Here is a 19,654-nt window from a genome sequence, read left to right as displayed (position 1 = left end):
AACAGCTTGGTCTCAGTCCTTATGAGATGCTATACGGGAGACCTTTTGTTTATGTCAATGACCTCTTCCTGGATCCGGAGGCTCAGACCCTCCAGTCTTATACCGTGGCCATTGGGCAACTCCAACAGGATATACGCTTGTGGGGTGTCAACCAGGACCCAGAAGATTCTAAGGAGTCGCCACTATCTGCTCCAAGAACTCAAGTCCTAATTAAAGTCTGGAAAGATGGTTCCCCAAAGGCTCAACTCGAGCCCACATGGAAGGGTCTCTTCCCTGTAATACTTTCTACCCCCACAGCAGCCAAGGCAGCAGGACACGACTCCTGGATCCACTACTCACGAGTCAAGCCGTGGAGGGAAACAGAAGAGGACACTCAGGACACCCGTGAGCCCCTGGAGCTCAGACGCCCATTCAGGACTACAGGTGAGTGCCATTCCAATGAACACCCCAAAATCAATACACCCGTGAGCCCCTGGGAGAGCTCAGATACCTATTCAGGACTACAGATGGGTGCCATTCCAATGAACACCCCAAAATCAATACACCCGTGAGCCCCTGGGAGAGCTCAGACACCCATTCAGGACTACAAATGGGTGCCATTCCAATGAACACCCCAAAATCAATACACCCGTGAGCCCCTGGAGCTCAGACACCCATTCAGGACTACAAATGGGTGCCATTCCAATGAACACCCCAAAATCAATACACCCGTGAGCCCCTGGAGCTCAGACACCCATTCAGGACTACAAATGGGTGCCATTCCAATGAACACCCCAAAATCAATACACCCGTGAGCCCCTGGAGCTCAGACACCCATTCAGGACTACAAATGGGTGCCATTCCAATGAACACCCCAAAATCAATACACCCGTGAGCCCCTGGAGCTCAGACACCCATTCAGGACTACAAATGGGTGCCATTCCAATGAACACCCCAAAATCAATACACCCGTGAGCCCCTGGAGCTCAGACACCCATTCAGGACTACAAATGGGTGCCATTCCAATGAACACCCCAAAATCAATACACCCGTGAGCCCCTGGAGCTCAGACACCCATTCAGGACTACAGGTGAGTGCCATTCCAATGAACACCCCAAAATCAATACACCCGTGAGCCCCTGGGAGAGCTCAGATACCTATTCAGGACTACAGATGGGTGCCATTCCAATGAACACCCCAAAATCAATACACCTGTGAGCCCCTGGGAGAGCTCAGATACCTATTCAGGACTACAGATGGGTGCCATTCTAATGAACACCTCCAAAATCAATACATCCATGAGCCCCTGGGAGAGCTCAGATACCTATTCAGGACTACAGATGGGTGCCATTCTAATGAACACCTCCAAAATCAATACACCCGTGAGCCCCTGGAGCTCAGACACCCATTCAGGACTACAAATGGGTGCCATTCCAATGAACACCCCAAAATCAATACACCCGTGAGCCCCTGGGAGAGCTCAGATACCTATTCAGGACTACAGATGGGTGCCATTCTAATGAACACCTCCAAAATCAAGTTTCAGGGATAAGATTTCTCAGGACAGCTCTAAAGAGCCAATACAGCTTGGCGGGGGCTGCACTCCAAAACAGACAGCAGATAGATCTCCTGATTCCTGAACAAGGACGGACTCGACCCATCTTGAATGAGACGTGTTGTTTCTGGGTAAATACCTCCAGCTAAGTTAAAGAAAGTCTCACAGTCCCCAGAAAAACATTCAGACCCCACAGGATCTCAAAGAACGAGCTGGAGCGTTCTCGGGGTGGCTACAATCTCTCTTCGGGGAATCCTCCTGGTGAGGGGGGTGTTGGAGTTGGCTGAAGCCCCTGCTAATCCCCGTCCCCGCCATATTGATGCTGCTCACGGTCGCTCCGTGTATCGTCGGCTGTCTAACCCGTTTTGCGTCTGCCCAGGTCAGCAAGCTACAGCATGCAGTGCCGGTCCAACAAGGATGGAAGAAGCTGCAGCCGACCACGGGAAGCATCGCTCATGCTTAGATGGACGCCACTATAAGGGCTCTGAGGCTTGAGACGGGCAAGAGCGCAGGCCAATGCCGCTTACCCTCCGAGCTCAGCAGCAAGTAGCCAGAGAGACCTCGAAGCCCCTATTCCCCAAGAATTGGGCCTCCCATCTCTTGAGGGGGGAATGTTAGATAGTTAGAATAGGAAAAACCAGTCCAGAATGGAGGTGGCTAAGAGACAAAGAAGGGGAAAGCCCAGGAACACAGAACAAAGGTGGGTCTGAGAACCTGAGTGAGGACCTCAGGTGAAACGAACAGCCCTCCTGGCGAGGCCGCGTTGCACAGGCCCTGGGGGAGGAGAAGCAGCACGTGAAGGAGGAGCCAAGATCGGGCCGGGCCTCACTTCTCTTTGTGCCTTTTGGGTCAGTGCTCCCTCACACCTCGAAGATGTATTTTCCTTCACGTTCTAAATAAAACTCAGCTGTAACACAGAGCCGTAACACTCATCCATCCATTGCTTCAAATTTTTGCTGAAGCAAGCTAGAACCAAGGAAATTACACATTCCCCCCCCCCCCGCAACCAGACAGACCCAGCTGGGTGTCTCCTGAAAATGCAGATTCCCAGGCCCAGAATCAGCCTTTCGGGGTGAGGTTGAGACTTCTAAGCTCCTGAACTCCCAACGTGGCGCTAGTAGCAAAGAGCCCGGCTGCCAGTGCAGGAGGCATAGAGACACAGGTTCGATCCCTGGGTCGGGAAGGTCCCCTGGAGAACGGAATAGCAACCCACTCCAGTAATCTTGCCTGGAGAATTCCACGGACAGAGAAGCCTGGCAGGCTACAGTCCATGGGGTTGCGGTGAGTCGGACACGACTAACGCGAGTTAGCACACACATGCCAGCCAGCTGGGACTGACGCAGGTGTGTGTAAGACAACCGCCACTGCAGCAAAGGATGGGGTGGCCCGCACCCCAGATGCCCACGCCCCAGAGCCCCACCACAGACCACCTCTGGCTCCTGGGGCCCCAGTGAGCTGTTCAAGCCCCTGGATTTCCCTGGCCTTCCAGCACTGGCTGCATGCCCAATGCCATATGAAAACCATCTGCTTTTGCAAAGTGACCAGAGGCATGGAAAAAAGTCCCAGTCAGCCAGACCTGAGACAGATAAAGGCTCATTTGCAGGTGGTTGAAGAAGTGCTGGTCTTGAGGAAGGAGGATGGCCTGAGACTGGCGGGCAGGGTGGGAAGAGAAGACACAGAAAGATCCACAAAACTGGGCTGGAAGGCACCCTGAGCCGGTCAGGGAGGAGGCCCTTGGGGGAGGGGGATGGAGGCAGGCCGTGATTCTCACCGCACCCCGCCCCCCGGAACCTTGCAGGAGAGACAGAGCAGGCCTTCCAGGGGAGGGGCTTTAGAGTGACTTAACGTCTTTGCTGACAAAGGTCAGCCTAGTCAAAGCTATGGTTTTCCCAGTAGTCATGTATGGATGTGAGAGTTGGACCATAAAGAAGGCTGAGGGCTGAAGAATTGATGCTTTTGAACTGTGGTGTTGGAGAAGACTCTTGAGAGTCCCTTGGACTGCAAGGAGATCCAACCAGTCCATTCTAAAGGAAATCAGTCCTGAATACTCACTGGAAGGACTGATGCTGAAGCTGAAACTCCAATACTTTGGCCACCTGATGCGAAGAACTGACTCATTGGAAAAGACCCTGATGCTGGGAAAAATTGAAGGCAAAAGGAGAAGGGGTTTGCAGAGGATGAGATGATGAGACAGCATCACTGATTCAACAGAAATGAATTTGAGCAAACTCTGGGAGATAGTGGAGGACAGGGGAGCCTGGTGTGCTGCAGTCCATGGGGTCACAAAGAGGCAGACACAGCTTAACGACCGGACAACCACCACCACCAGCTCTGTGCCAACTGTCAAGGACTCCTTGCAGATACCAATCCAACTTTAAAAATGCAAATACCCTTGACCTAATCCCCGCCCCCAGCTGCCCAGCCTCTCTGCTCCCACGGGGTACCTGCGGCAGGCGTGGAGGCAAGGGCCTCCCCAGAGCCAGGGGCTGGCAGGGCTGACGGGAGACTTAAGCCAGTGAGTGTGCGTGAGGGTCTCTTTTGTGTTTTAAAAGTGCACACGCCTCTGTGCTCGGCATATTCTGGAGTTGGCCTCTGGGGAGAGCATGCTGGCCAGGGACGCCAGCTCTCCACCTTCCGTGCCGTGGGCCCCCTCGCTGTGCATGGATTTCACAGAAGACTCTGCTGTGCTGGAGACAGCCTCAAGCGGCTGTCGGGCACAGACCACACAGGCGCCACTTCGCCGCCCCACCCCATTCCCTCAGCGCTGCCCCAGGCTCCCCACAGGGCGGACACGGTGTGCTCCGTCTCGAAGCCAGTGGGGCCCACTTGTGAGACTTGTGGGGGCCCACTTGTGAGATAGAAGCTGTGGGCCCCGCACGGCTCCCGCTGCCCACACTGGAAGCACCCGCTCCCTGGCCTGCTGCCTGCTGTCCCCTGGCTGGCCGCGCTCTGGACGCACCGACCTCCCCTTAGTCTGTCTCACCTCAGGGCCTTTGCACGTGCCGGCTCTGGCCCAGGAAGACCTTACGGGACTCTGAGCTCAGCCGAGCCTCTCCTCCTTGGGCCCCACCCGGATGCCCTTATGAGAAGCCTAATTAAGACATTAGTTAGGGAACATTGCTGCCCTCCTCTCTTTTTGCCTCAGCCTCTGGCCCACGTTCATCGTCAGGTGTCCGTGGAACTGCCAGGGGCAGGGACAGTGCTGGTCTCACTCACTGGCACCCCAGCTGAGCGCCACCTCTGCTACGTTTGTGCTCTGTCTTTGGATCACCCCAGCATAGCCCGCCATCGTCCCGGACAACAGCGCTGGTGGTGGTGAGCCCAGAGGCCCCAGCCGGATGGACCAGCTCGGAGAAGGGTCCACTGTGCGGGGGAGCCCTTCTCAGCCCCTTCACTGCCCTGGACCCAGTGCTGGGGCCCTGGGCTGTCTGTGGCCCCCAGGCGGGAGGAGGCACACATGGCCAGCTCTGCCCTGTCCTGGCCAGGGGCCTGCACCCTCCTGGCATGCGAGGATTCTGAGCATCACCACCTGTCTCCACCCCCGCTCGACTCAAGGCCTGTGCGCCCTGAAACCTGGTCTGTCCCCCCACCCTGCCTGTTTCTCTGCCATGGTTTTGCGCTGTTTTTTTCCAAAGGGCCACCACAAGGAAATCCAAGCCTCTCCTGACCTCCATCCAATCTGCTAGTGAGTCCTGAGGCCCGCCCCTGGACGCTCAAGGCCGTTTTCGCCCCCTCGCCACCGCTGGGCCGCGCAGCCACAAGCTCCACCCCGGCTCGGTCCGCTCCTGTGCCTCCCGGCAGCGACTCAACACTTGTCACCCCTGGGGACTCAGCCAGGTCCTGGAGGCCAACTGCTGGGCTGCGCCCCTGGGGCTTCAATCAGCAGGAGGCCCCAAGGGCGGAGTGGTTCCGGGCATGCCCCCCAGCCCCTGCCCTGTCCAGCCTGCCCCCCAACCCAGGAGTCTTGCCATGAAGTCATGGTCACTGACCTCCGCCCCTTTGGGTGGGCTGTCTCACTCCTCGGGACACTGGGGTCAGCACTGGGGGCCTCGCCCTTCTGCACAGGACAGTAGGGCCCTCCTGAAAGCCTGAAAGTCCAGTCCCTCCCTTGCTGAAGCAGCGGACTACTCTGCGCTGAGAACCCGGAAGGCTCGCTTACCCGCTGGGAGAGTGTGGCGAAATCAGCGGTGAGGGGGTTAAGTGGCCGGGTTGGATATTTTTTTCCTTTCTTTCTCTCTCTCTTGTAAATGACACTGGAGCAGAGGGAACAGCAGAAAAGGGAACAGAAAACAGACTCCTGAGTTAGGGCTTGTTTTGGTAACACGCAAGCTGGTTGAGTCAAAAGGTGACGTTACTGTGGGTGGCCGCACACTGGGGAGCCCTGCCTGCCCCCTACCCCTTCCTCGCCGCCTGGCTCGAGGCCTCAGACACGCAGGCCCATTCCTGCCCTGGAGCCTTTGCACCTGCTGTCTCTTTGACTTGACTGCCCTTCCGTCTGCTCCTCCCAAGCCTCCTTCCCACTCTGATGTCACCTCCTCCGAGGGGCCCTCCGTAATGGGCCCACCTGAAGCGGGAGTGTTAGGCTTTGCTTGTGTTCCTGAAACGTTCTGTGTCAACTTGGCTGGACTCAAAAGTTCTCGCTAGGGTTCCCTTTCTAGAGTGTTTCCAGTTAGAGTGGCGGAAAGACCGGACCCTCCTGTGGCTCGGCAGCCCAGTGTGCGGATGGAACCACGACCCTGACAACTCACACGCGCCCTCGGTTCCCCAGCCCGCTGCAGACCGCGCCGGGGGGTCGGACTGTCATGCTTCACCTGGCCCCGAGCTCCACCGAAAGGCGGGGTGGTGCACACCTGCTGGGCGGTGAGCAGAGTGGGACCCAGGGAGGGGCTTGTCTCCCCAGGGGCCAGCCACCAAGGGCAGGAGCTCAGCCCATGGCCCTCACACTGCCCTGCCACCAGCTGCCCCCAACAACGGACCCAGGGGAGCCGAGCCCCTCAGTACCCACAGGTCCAGGAGGAGTCATCCCCAAGGGTCCCCGGAAACCTGAAGTTCTACTGACCGGCGAGGAAGCTGAGGTTCTAGAACACGGAAGCGCTAGGGAAGGCACGTCTTGAGGCGAGGAGCCCCACAAAGTGCTCGGGCCCTGGCCCCGGGCTGGAGCTGTGCCCAGCACACACAGAGACCTAGAGGGCATGCAGAGGGGCACAAAGCGTGCCTGGAGACTCTGGCGCCTGCTGCCAGGCAGGGCCGCCTGTGTTGGGGCTGATGTAAGCACGTCCCCGGGAGACACTTCTGTGTCCCGTGTGCCACCGCCACCACCCCCCCGGCCCGGCCCCACCAGCTCACCTGGGCCTGGAGCTCAGCAGGCTCTGACTGCCCCCATTGCACCTCCAGGGGGGTGGGCACCACTGCCAGGAGCCTTCAGAGCAAGTCAGGGGGCATCGTGCCAGAGCGGGGGTCACAGGGGTGCGTGCGGGGGTCATGCGGCCACGCCCCGCACCCAGGAGGTAGTACTTTGCATCCCAGGATTCAGTGCCCCCTCCCGTAGCTGGAACTAAGCTGCTGACTGAGGGGAACAGTGCCTTCCGCCACCTCCGCCCCAGCCCGCCCTCCCGCCTCTTGCTTGCACAGCACAGAGTCTGGGGATTGACTGTGTGGATTCTCCTGCGTCACCTGCATCAGTCTCCTACTGCCGCTGTGAAAATTCCCGGGACGTGGTGCTTGAAACAACACCCATTCCTCCGCTCCCAGTTCTGCGGTCAGACGGAGAATCACGCTGTCCGCACCGCTGGTCCCCTCCGGAGGCTCCAGGGCAAAGCGTCTGCTCTCCTCTTCCCGCTTTCAGGGGTGCCCTGCTCCTCAGCTTGCGGCCCCTTGTTCCCCCTCCTCAGTCAGCAGAGTGGGAGCTCCCTCTTACCTCTGCCCACCACCTCGCCTCCTGATCTGCTCTAAGGCAGCAATGCCCAACCTTTTTGGTACCAGGGCCCTGTGTCGAGGAAGACAATTCTTCCACGGACCGGAGTGGGAGGGATGGTCTGCAGATGCTTTGAGCGCCTTCCATGTTGCGACCATGATCATCACTGGTGCCTGCGGCCGCTCCTCAGAGCGAGCATCACCAGCTCAGCTCCGCCTCTGAGAGTCCAGCCTCAGATTCTCAGAAGGAGCCACAAGCCAGACCCCTCACATGCTCGGGTCACAGTAGGGTGTGAGCTCTTAGGAGAATCTGATGCCCTCGCTGATCTGGCAGGAGGTGGAGCTCGGGTGGAAACCCCAACAATGGGCAGTGGCCGTAAATAGAGACGGAGCTCCATTAACTCGCCCGCGCTCACCTCGTGTGTGGCTGAGGGGTGGGGGGAACCCTTGCTTTAAAGGACCCACGTGACTACCTCGGGCTCCCCAGATAACCCCGGATAATCTCTCCTTTTTGCAGTGGTCATGTGTGGACGTGAGAGCTGGACCATAAAGAAAGCTGAGCACTGAAGAATTGATGCTTTTGAACTGTGGTGTTGGAGAAGACTCTTGAGAGTCCCTTGGACTTCAAGGAGATCCAACCAGTCCATCCTAAAGGAAATCAGTCCTGAATAGTCATTGAAGGACTGATGCTGAAGCTGAAACTCCAATACTTTGGCCTCCTGATTCGAAGAATTGACTCACTGGAAAAGACCCTGACGCTGGAAAAGACTGAAGGCGGGAGGAGAAGGGGACAACACAGGATGAGATGGTTGGATGGCATCACCGACTCAATGGACATGCATTTGAGTGAACTCTGGGAGTTGGTGATGCACAGGGAGGCCTGGCGTGCTGCAGTCCCTGGGGTCACGAAGAGCTGTACACGACTGAGCGCCTGAACGACAATTCTTGGAGCCAATATTCTGCTGACGACTTTTTACCTTTAAATTGTATATTTAACCTCTATATCTTATCCCAATTTTAGCAATAGCGCTTGCTTACCACCCACGTCATTTGCTCAACAAATATTTGTTTTGGGAGCTGGGCTCACAGTGCTGAACAAAACAGGCAAAACCCTTCTTCCCGAGTTCATGTTCTAGTGTGGAAGATACACTGAATGCGTGAGTAAATTATGTTCCCAGTGCAACTGATTTTTGGACGGTAATTTGGCAGAAGTTACTGGCCTGCTCTTTGACCCAGGAAACCCACCATTAAAAGTTGTATATGAAGCTATGCGCAAGGCCTGTTCTGTCTTGTATCATTATGTATCTCAGCAAACATGTGGGAACAATCTTAAAGCTAGTTAATGGTAATTTACCATCAAATTCAACTGGTAAGTAAACTGTGGTGCCCAGAGAGCAGAATTCACAGCTCAGCATGATGGTGCGTGTTCTAGGATCTGGGCTGACACAAAGCCTGTCCACGTGGCACACAGCCTACAGGCAGCGAATGGACCGTGTGCTCCGAACTGCTTTCCTACGGACAGAGGCCTCTCTGGGGCCAGGGGACCCAGGAAGCGGCAGACAGCAGCGCACGCCGACCAGTGTTCACCTACCTGGGCCTGGACAGAGGCCCCCCGGGCTGAGGGCCCACGCGGGTGGCTGTTGGAGACGCACGTGGAAAGGCGAGCCATGTCCAGGTGGCGCCCAGTTATGTACACACACGTGCTCACGGATCCTCCAGTGTGACCATCCTCACCCCCCAGGTCCCTTGTAACCGGGCTGCTTCTCTATGGATGAAGAAGGCACCTCTGTGGAGATTGATGCCTCGCTTCCCCAGGGCATGTTTGCCCCCAGGGAGTGTGTCCAGTCAGGGTCAAAGGGCACAGGTCACAAGACCGGGTCCTCTCCCCAGGACCAGGGCCGGGCAGGATGGGGTGTCCGTTCTGCACCTGTGCTGTGCTCTACTGGACAGACGGACGGCTGCAGCAGGAGGTTCCCAGGTCAGCAGGGACAAGGGCCTTCACCGCAGGAGACGCACGCACACGCACACACCCCCCTCACGTCTCCCGTGCAGACCCGCGGAGCTCCACCACCAGCTCCAGGTCCGAAGCTGTCACTGACAGCCCCCAGGGCACACGGACAGAGAAGCAGGCCGGTGTGTAGCCCAGCCCCTCCAGGCAGCTCCCTCCTGGCCCGCGGGGGCATGGGGTCAGGGTCAAGGCCTTGTCTGCAGAGCTCACGCCAGGCACTGCCCCCGCCTGCTCAAGATGCCCGATCCGTTCCGTTGCAAGCGGGCATCATGTGCCATTTCCCCGGGGGAGTTGTGGCCTGGAAACGGTTTGCCCCCTTCGCGGTGCATACAGTGGGTACATAATCGATGCTCAGTACACTGCACATGAGGTGGGAAGTGCCAAGCAAGGGTCTCAGACAGGAGCTCAGTGGAGTCGTGGCCCTGTGGGCCAGGCCTGCCTGTGGTCTCTTCCCGCAAGTGAAGCTGGCATCGGGCAGCTATGGGTCTGTGGAGCAGGCAGCCCTCAGGACACAGAAGGAGCAGACACCCAGCCTCGGGCATGGAGGTGGGGGTGCAGGGACCCTGCACTGGTGGACCAGGGGCCGGACATCCACGGAGCCCCTGTGTCGCTCCAGGTGCAAACCAGGGTTCCCCGCGTGTGGCAAACCAGATTGAGCCCCCAGAATCACTCCATTTCCTGGCAGGGCCAAGGAAAACAGCATGCCAACGCCAGAGTTATCAAGTTCTTTCTTCTTTTTATTGGCAAATATATTTTTATGAAGGACCAAAGAAAATATACATAACTGTAACATATGTACACCAGCTGTATAGACTTTATTTCAAATTTACACGACGTTGAGACGTTACTAAAAGATTTTACGTCGATGCACCTATGTACATTTTATTCACATACATTCATAGGATGTGAAATAACCCTCTCAAAACAAGCTAGTTCATTTGATATTAATTCCTAGACAAAATGAGGGACGCACTTCTAGGTCAGGGTTTGGGAGGCTCTACTAGCCCTTCCACACCAGCCCTGTCCTCCTGAGGGTGACCCGAGGCGCCGTCTGGATTTGTCTGCAAACAGGACAAGGGGCTGGGCCACGCGGCACCGTCACCCTGGGGCAGACCTGCGTCTGTCCGTCTGTCCTGCACGTTTAACTCAAGCACATGCACTACCGCCTTGCCGAGAGGGGTTTTCTCACCCAGCCCACAGCCACCTGGCAGCCAGGTCCCGCCCCTGTACCGCCCTGCGTACTCTGGTGGTCAGGCCGGGGATGGAGCCACGCCCAGGCCACAGTGCAGCCTGGACTTCTGGCCTACTTCCTTCTTCCCCGCACGCTCCCTCTGGGAACTGACATTTCAACACTGCGCACTTTTCCTTCCCCGGCCTGAGCGCTGGCCCCGGCCCAGGCCGGGAGCCCAGCAAGAGGGGGGCTGGGCCGCGGAAGGCGCGGGGCGCGCAAGTTGCCTCCGGCCAGCGCAGCTGCCTCCGGGTCCCCGGGGAGGTGGCGGTGCTGAGTCCGCTCCCCCAGGCTCCAGGTGGCCCAGATGGGCGTCACGTCCCTCCAACGGGGGCTGATAACTTATTGCTACAGAGTGCCTGGCGGAGGCGGCGGCCGCGCGGGGCGGGGGCGGGGGCGGGTCAGGGCCTCGGCAGCCGGCTGCTGCGCGGGAAGCGGTGCACCTTGACGTGCTTGGACAGGTGGTCGCTGCGGGCGAACTTCTTCTCGCACACGGGGCACTGGTAGGGCTTCACGCCCGAGTGCGAACGCCGGTGTCGCGACAGCTCGTCCGAGCGCGAGAACCTGCGGGACAGGGCGGTCAGCGGCCTCGCCCCCGCCGCCCGGCGGAGCCCATGGGGTCCGCGGGGAGGGCGCCGAGCCCACCCTACCCCTCCCCCGCCACCCCTCCAGGGAGGCAAGAGGGGCCGGTCCCCGGGCTGCGGCCTGAGGGCAGCTGGTAACCCCACAAGCCCCCTAATGGCAGCTGTGCCTCAAGCCCCTCAGACCTGACAGTGGGGCTCCTGGGAGCATCCTCCAGGCAGCCCCCAGCTAGGGGCACAGGCTGGGACAGAGGCCCTGCCCAGGCTGCAGGGGGAAGGCCTTTGTCACAGCAGAGGAAGGGTCCTCAGACTTGACCCCACAACTCCTGGACCCTGCCTGCCTTCCCAGCAGCTGAGAGGTCCCCACACGGCACCGCACCCTGCAAGGCGCTCAGAAGCCTCCACGGCGGCCCAGCTGCCTCCCTGTCGCAGCCCCAGCAGCTGCTGCGAAGGAGCAGCACGGGCCCCAGCTGACCACAGGGCTCAGCTCTTGCCACGGCCGACCTCAGGGACTCCAGCCTCTCCCCACTCCAAGCTTGGTCCTGGCAGCGAGACCCCACCCTGTGCATACACGCTGTTGTGCTTTGCGCTCTGTCTGCATGAACTGCCCTGGGACACGTGCCCAAACCATCCCCTCTGTCCGGAAGGCTCTTCCCACGCATCCCTCAGCCCTCAGCGCAAACGTCACCTCCTCAGGAAAGCCCTCCAGGATTGCATCCCACCCACAGCTAGGGCCTAGAAGCACTAGGCATTTCTCTTCCTGGCCCCTGCCACTGCCGCAACTTTAGTTTCCAAGTTTTTGATGAACATCAGTCTGAGCCACTAGACCGTCGGCTCCATGAGGAAAGGCATGTGCCCCGCGGCCAGCCCAGCACCTGGTGCCTGGGGTGCTTGGTCTGTGCGTCAGTGAGAGCAGACACAGCAGCACCTCGGGAGGACGGACAGCTGTCAGAGAGGCAGCCCTCGCCAGCCCCGGGGCGTGAAAACACCCAGTGCACATGCGCACACACAAACGTGCCACACTAAAGCCTCTGCCTGCAGTTGCAGGGGACCTGGGCTTGACCCCTGGGTCGGGAAGGTCCCCTGAAGGAGGGTATAGCAACCCACTCCAGTATTCCTGCCTGGAGAATCCCCATGGACAGAAGAGCCTGGCGGGCTACCGCCCACGGGTCACAAAGAGTCCACGGGACACGACTGAGCACGGAGCACACACATGCACGTGTGCACACGCTCACCCACGTGAGCACACGCTCACCCACATGAACACACGCACACAGGAGCATCAGGCCCAGCACCCCTGTTCCTGGACCCACGCACGAGAGGAAGGGGGGTGGGTGCCTGCAGCAGCCATTCCCGCTCCGCCAAGGAGGGGGCTAGAGGCTCGGCCAGGCCTGACCCTCTGGGTGGGAGCCTGGGACCCACAGCTGTACGGGGAAGACCGAGTGGGGGCCTCAGCCCAGAGGCGCGGAGGACAAGCACCGCCTCCCTCACTCCCCCAGTGCCCAGAGCGCAGCCAGGCTCCCGTGCTTGGAAGCTGGTGTTCACATCACAGCCCAGGGGCCTGCGCACAGGGCACAGTGCCATCAGCACCTTTGGAAATAAGACCCTGGCCCGTCTGCCGTGAGAGGAAACCGAGGTGCAGAGATGCGAGGCCCTGACCCAGGGTCAGCGGCCGCAGAGCGGCCGAGGCCAGAGCAAATGGGGCCAGACCCAGGTCTCCCCGGCCTGGTGACCGCAGGCAGCCTGGCCTCCCCCAGAGTGGGCCAGGTGCGCCGCACCCCTGCAGCTCAAGCGGGTGGAAGAAGCACCAAGGTTCCAGCCATCAGGGGCCACCCGGGACCACCCACCCCGGCGGGAGTCAGGACCCCCAGGGCAGCGGCAAAGAGGCTCTGAGACGGCCCCGAGCCCCCGCCTCCCCCAGCACGAGGCACAGGGTCAGCCTCATCCTCCCACTCAGGGAGCCAAGACCAGCCCCACTGGAGACGCCACCCCGGGGAGGGCCCAAGGACAGGGGCTGCAGGGAAGCCGGATGGCTTGGCACGAGCCCGCGTGGTCCCGAGCAAACGCGGACCCACCCTGAGCCTCAGGGTCCCCTCTCTTCCAGTGGAGCCTCGGGGCTCTTGTCCACCTTCCGAGGCTCTTCCCAGAGGCCAAGCGGGCACACAGGGCAAGTGGCCTCTTGTCGGGGGATGCCTAGGAGGGGTGCATAGCGGGGACAATGGTCCCGAGAGCAGCCCCCTACCCGCACACCCCCTCCCCCTCAGGTCCTGTGACCTGAGCCCCCAGATGACCCCCATGCCACCTTCTCCCAAACCACAGCCACATGGGATGGGGCAGACGGCTACGACTCAGCCTCTGTGGGCAGCGGACCCTGCTCCTCCTGCCGGACCGCCTGGCGAGTCACCAAGCTCTCGGAGGTGCTCCCCAGGCACAGGGAAGGGCAGACCGGGTGCCAGGGCTGAGGGTGCAGAGCGGGTGCGGGGCCCACGGCTGATGAGGGTCGCCCGTGATCCCCACGGCTGGGCTGCAGGGAGGCACAGGTCCAGGGGGCCCTCCATCAGCCAGAAAGCCGTCGCTGTGAGCACCCAGGCCGAGGGCGGTGGTGGGGACGTGCCGCCAGGAACGGCGCGGGGCTGCGACTGCTGGCAGGGCTCGGGGCCTTGTCGCAGCCCCGGCCCCATCCCAGCCTCCCCATCCCCAGGGCCTCCCCATCCGCTGTGGAGACCCAGGCCCCACCCCAGGAGCAGAGGCAGGAGAGCACTCTCCTCAGATGGGACAGGACGTCCTTCTGCAGAGAACAAGGGAGGCCGGTGTTCAAGAGGGAAGCGGGAACTTCTAGGCAGAGGCCGACAGCGCCTCCCTACACGTGCGGCCTCAAGCAGGCCCATCTGGCCCCAGCCCCGTCCCAGCCTCCGAAGCCGCGTCCCTACGCGGAAGAGCAGGGACTCCAGGGTCCACAATCAGACACCGAAGGAAGTGGCGGGAGGTTGCCCAGGCCAGGGATGACCCTGGGGGACAGCGCTCCTGGCCCTCAGTGAGCAGGACACAGGACAGGAGCCAGAGGGGGGACAGGCAGCTGCTCTTCACCAGGACCGCCAGGAAGGAGAGGGTCTGGAACGCAGAGCGCCCACTGGAAGGACAGGCATGGCACAGGGGGCAGCCCACCCCCTCTGGAGGTGTGGAGGGGCTGCTGCAGGGCAGGCCGGGCTTACAGCCTGCCGGGTGGGGTGGGGCGGGCAGGGAACCTGGGCCAAGCCCCTACCTCAGCCACCTCCCAGCTGGGTGATGCTGAGAAGCATCTGCCAGCTCTGGCCGCGTTTCCTTTCTCTAAAGTGGGCGGCAGAGGGTGAGATGTTGGATGGCATCGTCAACTCGACGGACATGAGTCTGAGTAAGCTCCGGGAGCTGCTGATGGACAGGGGAGCCTGGCGTGCTGCAGTCCACAGGGGCGCAAAGAGTCGGACACGACTGAGCGACTGAACAGCGACACAAGTGGGATGACAAGCTGCCGCCCGCTCGCAGGCTCAGAGTCACGCGGGGCGCCCGCCCAGCACCCCGGAGCCGCGCCTCACTGGCTCACTGGCTCACTCCTCAGCCCTTTCCTCCCGGCCCAGAGCTGATGCCTGGCGGCTGATGACCTCGGGGAAGACAGGACTCCTGGCTCACGAGAGCGCTGCCCAGTGAGAGGTGGTGGCCAGCCCGGCCCTGGGGCGGCGCGTGGAAGAGGCATGCTGGCCTCACCACGGCGGGGTGCGCTGTGTCCCCGTGAAGGATGACTGCGTCTTTCTGGGCCTCGGTTTCTCCCTACCTAAAACCAGATGGTGCCAACAAACCACAGGGGTGCTGGGAGGCCTCAAAGAGACCGGGATGTGGGAAGGGCAGAGCCAGAGTCACGGCGAGACCAGCGACAGCCACCCCCGGGGGAGAGTGCTGGAGACACAGGCCACCAGGGGCCGTGCCAGCCCGCGCTGCCCAAGGGAGCCTCCAGGCCAGAATGAGGCTTCTGGATAGGAATCTAAGGGTATCTGGGGGTGCGGAAGGCCTGAGGGGCGGAAAGGTGATGAGTCCCCCCATGGAAGGAAGTGTGGAAGCCAAGGCGGCGATTTGCAGAGGGGAGTCCAGCTCTAAAACCCTCAGGACTGCCTGGCACTCAGCAAGTGCCTGGGGGGCTGGCCACCGTCACCTTCTCCCCTGTGCTGTCCTGACGGAGCTGCCCCAAAGTCAGTCCACCCTCCCACCCACATGCTGGAAGGGCGCCCCTGTCACTCGGCTGGCAGCTATGACCGCGTGGACGGACAGCCAACTCACGGGCCCATAAGCAACCGTTCACGATCCCTGAAGACTAACCAGCGAGACACGGCCCCCGCAAGGGGCAGGCGCCCTCAGCTCCCCGCCTGGCAGGGCCTCTGCCTCAAGCGAGCCACACGTGACCCTGTGAGGGCCAGACCCAGACCAAGACAGCAGACACGACTCCCAAGGGCTCTGTAGAGGTCTCACGGCGCCAGGCTCCCACCGTGCCTCCCCCACTCGGGGGTCCTGGGTTAGACCGTGCAAGAGCTCAGGCCGTGCACACCTGAATCCCCCCGTGAACCCCACTCTGGGTCACACACCTCCCCCCATGGGGAACTCCCTCCCTCCAGGGCTGCTGTGCTGGAGGCCAAGACCTGCCCCCCGAGGCCCTGGGCCCAGGGCCCTGTCTGTCTCCAGGACAGCGTGGAGCACAGGTCCTCCTCTCCCAGGGGAGCGGCTGAGTGGGCAGCCTTGACCTCGACCATACCCTTCCGCCCAGCCTCAGTTCTAGGGGAGTGGACAGTGCCCAGGACCGTGAGGCTGCCCACGGCCCAACCCCCGCCAAGAAGACAACACCGGCCCGGGGGTCTCCAGGTGCCACCCTGCAGGATGAGTGCCGCCCAGTGGAAGTGGGGTGACCCCTCCCCCTCACACTCTGACCTCATCCAAGAGCGGCACACGACCCGGACGATCCCTGCACACAGGGACCTGGGGGACAGAGGCCGCGAGCAGACCTTCCACTTGACAGATGAGGAAACTGAGGCTTGGCTGGGGGACCGTGGGAGGGCACTGGCCAGGGGGCAGAGCTGGGCCGGGGTCCACCCCCTGCCACCAGCCGCCCCACCCCCAGGGTCAGGATATCCCCTGCCACGGCTGGACCGCAGCAGGGCCCTGGGTCTGTCCACCAACCATAGTTTTTCCACTGGCTGGCAGGCCTGCCCTGAAGCACACCAGCTGACTCTGCCCGATGCTGTGGGCAGTGCGGGGCTGGGGCTGGGCTCCTGGAGCCCTCAGGGCTGTGGGTGCCAAGGCAAAGCCCCTTCTCTGGCCAGCTCAGCACCCCATGACCCGGGATGCTGGGCGCAGGGCTCCCGTCCGTCCAGCCTCGGCCCGCCGCAACGCTGAGGCCAGCACCTCCAGCCCGGGGCCAGCCCTGCCCTGCTCTCAGGAGCACTGCTGCCAGGAAGCACCGGGCGCCATGTGCACCCACACACACGAATGGGGTGCAAACATACAGCGTGCACAGTCACATGTGGCCACACGAGCCCCTTGTGAGGCTCCGGTCTGCACAAAGCCAAGCATGCCTCCCACCCCTCACACAGAAGCCACACTAGGCAGGACCGTGTGTGCAAGGAGCACGCACACCGCCCGGGCTGCCAGCTTCCTGCCGGGGGCGTCCTGAGCATGTCATCCCTGACCTGTGCCAGAGCCTCAGGAAACAGTTCCCTCCCAAGAGGGCAAGCCCGCCTGGGGGGACTGGGGGCGGCCCATGGGAGTCCCACCAGCTCTGCCTGCCCAGGGGCTGGGTGACCCTGGGCAAGCCGCCGCCCCGCTTTGAGAGCTGGTCCCCCACCGTGCACCGAGTAGAGAGCCTGGAAGCAGTCTCCCGCTTCTGGCTTGACACCTGAGCCTGGAGCCCCTCCGCGGCCTTTCTGGTGTCCCAGCACAGCGCCAGGTCCCCCAGGACGGCAGTCAACTGGCTGGGCCTTCAGGCTGTAGAGGCGGCCGCTTCTGGCCCCTGGCTTCGACCCCATCAGCAAAGGGCCGCGTGCCCGCCGGTTACTGAGCTGCTCCAGCCTCCCCGTGCTCAGCGATGAAGGGAGGTGAGAAGTGGTACTTACCCTTGGGGCGCTGCAGGGTGTGCGGCGCAGGGACGCGCGGTGCGCAGCTGCCCTCCTGCCTCTCCGCAGCCCCGGGACCACCAGGGGAGCTGTTTGCTTGGCCCAGCCCCTCCCCAGTACAGCCTCAGCCTCGCCCGGTCACCGTGAAACTGGACGCCAGCACTTAGAGGCACACAGGGCCCCCTGGGCCTGCCCACCCCCTCCCCGCCCTAAGCAGCCTTATCCAAGCGCGGAGAACGCGGTCCCGGCCACGCACCCTGGGAGCAGGGGCGCACAGGCCCTGCGCAACGCCTGGCCGCCGCCGCCATACTGACCTCCAGCCGCAGCCCGGCCAGGTGCAGGCGAAGGGCTTCTCGCCCGTGTGCCGGCGCAGGTGGGCCTTCAGGTGGCTGCTCTTGGTGTACGTCTTGCTGCAGCCGGGGAAAGTGCACCTGTGCATCTTGAGGAGTTCGGCCGCCGGGTTCTTGGGGAACTTCTGGCCCACGAGGAGGCCTGCGGAGCCGGGCCCCAGGGGTCCCGACCCAAGGGGCTTGGCGGCGATGGGCACGGGGGCAATGCGCACGAACTTGGAGGGCAAGCTGAGGCTGGACGAGGGCAGCACCTGGGGCACAAGCGTGAAGGTCTGGCCCTGGATGCTGACCAGCAGCTGTGCCACCCTGACAGCCTCTGGCGGCTGCCCTGGGGAGGCAGGCTCCACGCCCGACTCCTGCTTCGCCGGCACCGGCTGGATCTGCAGCAGCAGCGGGACCGGGGGCTCGGAGCTGGAGCCCCCAGGTGGGCCCTGGCTGCCAGCTGCACCAGGGCCCGGCGGGGGGGCACAGCGCTCTCTGCCGCCGGCCCCGGCGTGGAGGTGGCCTCTGTGCGGCCCGGCAGAGAGCTGGCCACAGGTGTCCAAGTCCTTGCCACTGCCCTCTGGGGCCTGCTTCACCGAGGGCTCCATGTTCTCCTCCAGAAACTCTTCGATCTCCTCCAGGGTGGGCTGGAAGGGCCGAGGGACGTCATCAGGGTCGCCCACGGGGAACTCGGGGAAGCTGAAATGCTCCCCCTTCACGGGGGCCGGTGTTTTCCACCAGCTCCCCCAGGCCATGGGGCTGCCATGAGCCGCAACGCCGCCGCCCAGGGTGGCCTGGGACAGCAGGAAATCCAGGATACTGTCCTGGCCCTCAGCCGCCCGGCCGCCTCCGTAGCAGGAACACAGGGTTTGCGAGTCAGGGCTGGCGCAGGAGCAGAGGCTGGAGGCGTCACTGTCATCCTCGGAGAGGGGCGAGGGTAGCATGTGGTATGCCCGCCCATCACCCAGAAAACAGACAGGGCGTTTCAGCGACGAGAAGGTCTCGTCCACTGGGAGCAAGTGGTCCACCATGCTGGCCTGGCAGCTGCAGAGAAAACCAAGAAGGCCCCATCAGGAAAGCAGCGCAGTCAACCCCCTCCTTGGAGGCGCCTGGCCCCAAGCCGCGGCCAGCCACAGCCTCCTGCTGCCCCAGGCCTGTATCCTGCCTCCATCCATCCGATGGGGGAACGCTGCAAGCGTGTTTTCCGAAATTGCACCACCTGTTTGTAGAAGTGCTCTCCAAGCCCATTGCACAACCTGGCTCTTGCGGCTTCACACAGATTTTTCAGAACAATTCTGAGAAGGAACACACATGTCTGAGTGTGAGTGCATGTGAGGGAGAGGGTGGGCGTGTGAGGAGGTGCTCTGCCGCCCAAACAGTCAGGCGGGAACCCCATCCAGCTGAGCAGAGTCGCCATCATCCCTGGACAACTGACCTCGGTCCCATTCCTGCAGAATTGCTGGCGGGGCGGCGGGTGGGGGAGGAGGATGGCCACATGCCCTCTGACCCCCTGTTGCTGCAGCTTGGGTAGGTTTGCCAGATTGAGCAAATAAAAATAAAGGCCACCCGGTTCAACTTGAAACTGAGTTTAAAAAAATGAACTTTTAACAGAAGTATGTCCAAACGTTGGATACAGCAGGTTTATACTAAAAAGTTGTTTTATCTGAGACTCAAATATAAATGAGGAGTTTGTATTTCAACCAGACAAGTCTACTCGGAGGCATAAATTAAAGACCCCCTCAAGGGCTGTCTGACCACCTGAAAGGGGGCAGCCCACCCACCACCCAGTCCTCGGGCCCAGCCCATCTCGGCTGCCTCTCCAGTGAATTGGGGACGGGCCTCCACCAAGCACCCTCCACTGGACTGGGCACCGTCAGGGGCTTCACCAGTGGTGGAAGGGCCCTGCCTTGCGATGACAACTCAGGGA

General features: G+C 61.4%; 1 protein-coding gene across 7 annotated transcripts in view; it reads right to left on the bottom strand.

Moving 5' to 3' along the window:
• The window catches only part of KLF15 (Kruppel like factor 15), a 68,902-nt gene that overhangs the window by 42,591 nt on the left and 6,657 nt on the right, over positions 1 to 19,654 (bottom strand). For 4 of the 7 annotated variants that reach the window (XM_018067119.1, XM_018067120.1, XM_018067121.1 and 1 more), the window contains exons 2-3: positions 17,710 to 18,771; positions 10,178 to 11,247 (exon numbers count right to left, since the gene is read on the bottom strand). In XM_018067119.1, the coding sequence (XP_017922608.1) occupies positions 11,085 to 11,247; positions 17,710 to 18,758 (1,212 nt within the window). In that variant the 5' untranslated portion in view covers positions 18,759 to 18,771 and the 3' untranslated portion in view covers positions 10,178 to 11,084. Of the gene's footprint in view, positions 1 to 10,174; positions 11,248 to 17,709; positions 18,772 to 19,654 lie in introns of those variants that run through there. The other 3 variants (XM_018067117.1, XM_018067116.1, XM_018067114.1) reach the window with 3 other exon arrangements.

Source organism: Capra hircus, chromosome 22 (genome assembly GCF_001704415.2).
Source record: "Capra hircus breed San Clemente chromosome 22, ASM170441v1, whole genome shotgun sequence".
NCBI classification, from domain to species: domain Eukaryota; kingdom Metazoa; phylum Chordata; class Mammalia; order Artiodactyla; family Bovidae; genus Capra; species Capra hircus.
The sequence above is the reverse complement of the archived record's forward strand: the minus strand, read 5'-3'. Positions and strand labels throughout refer to the sequence as shown.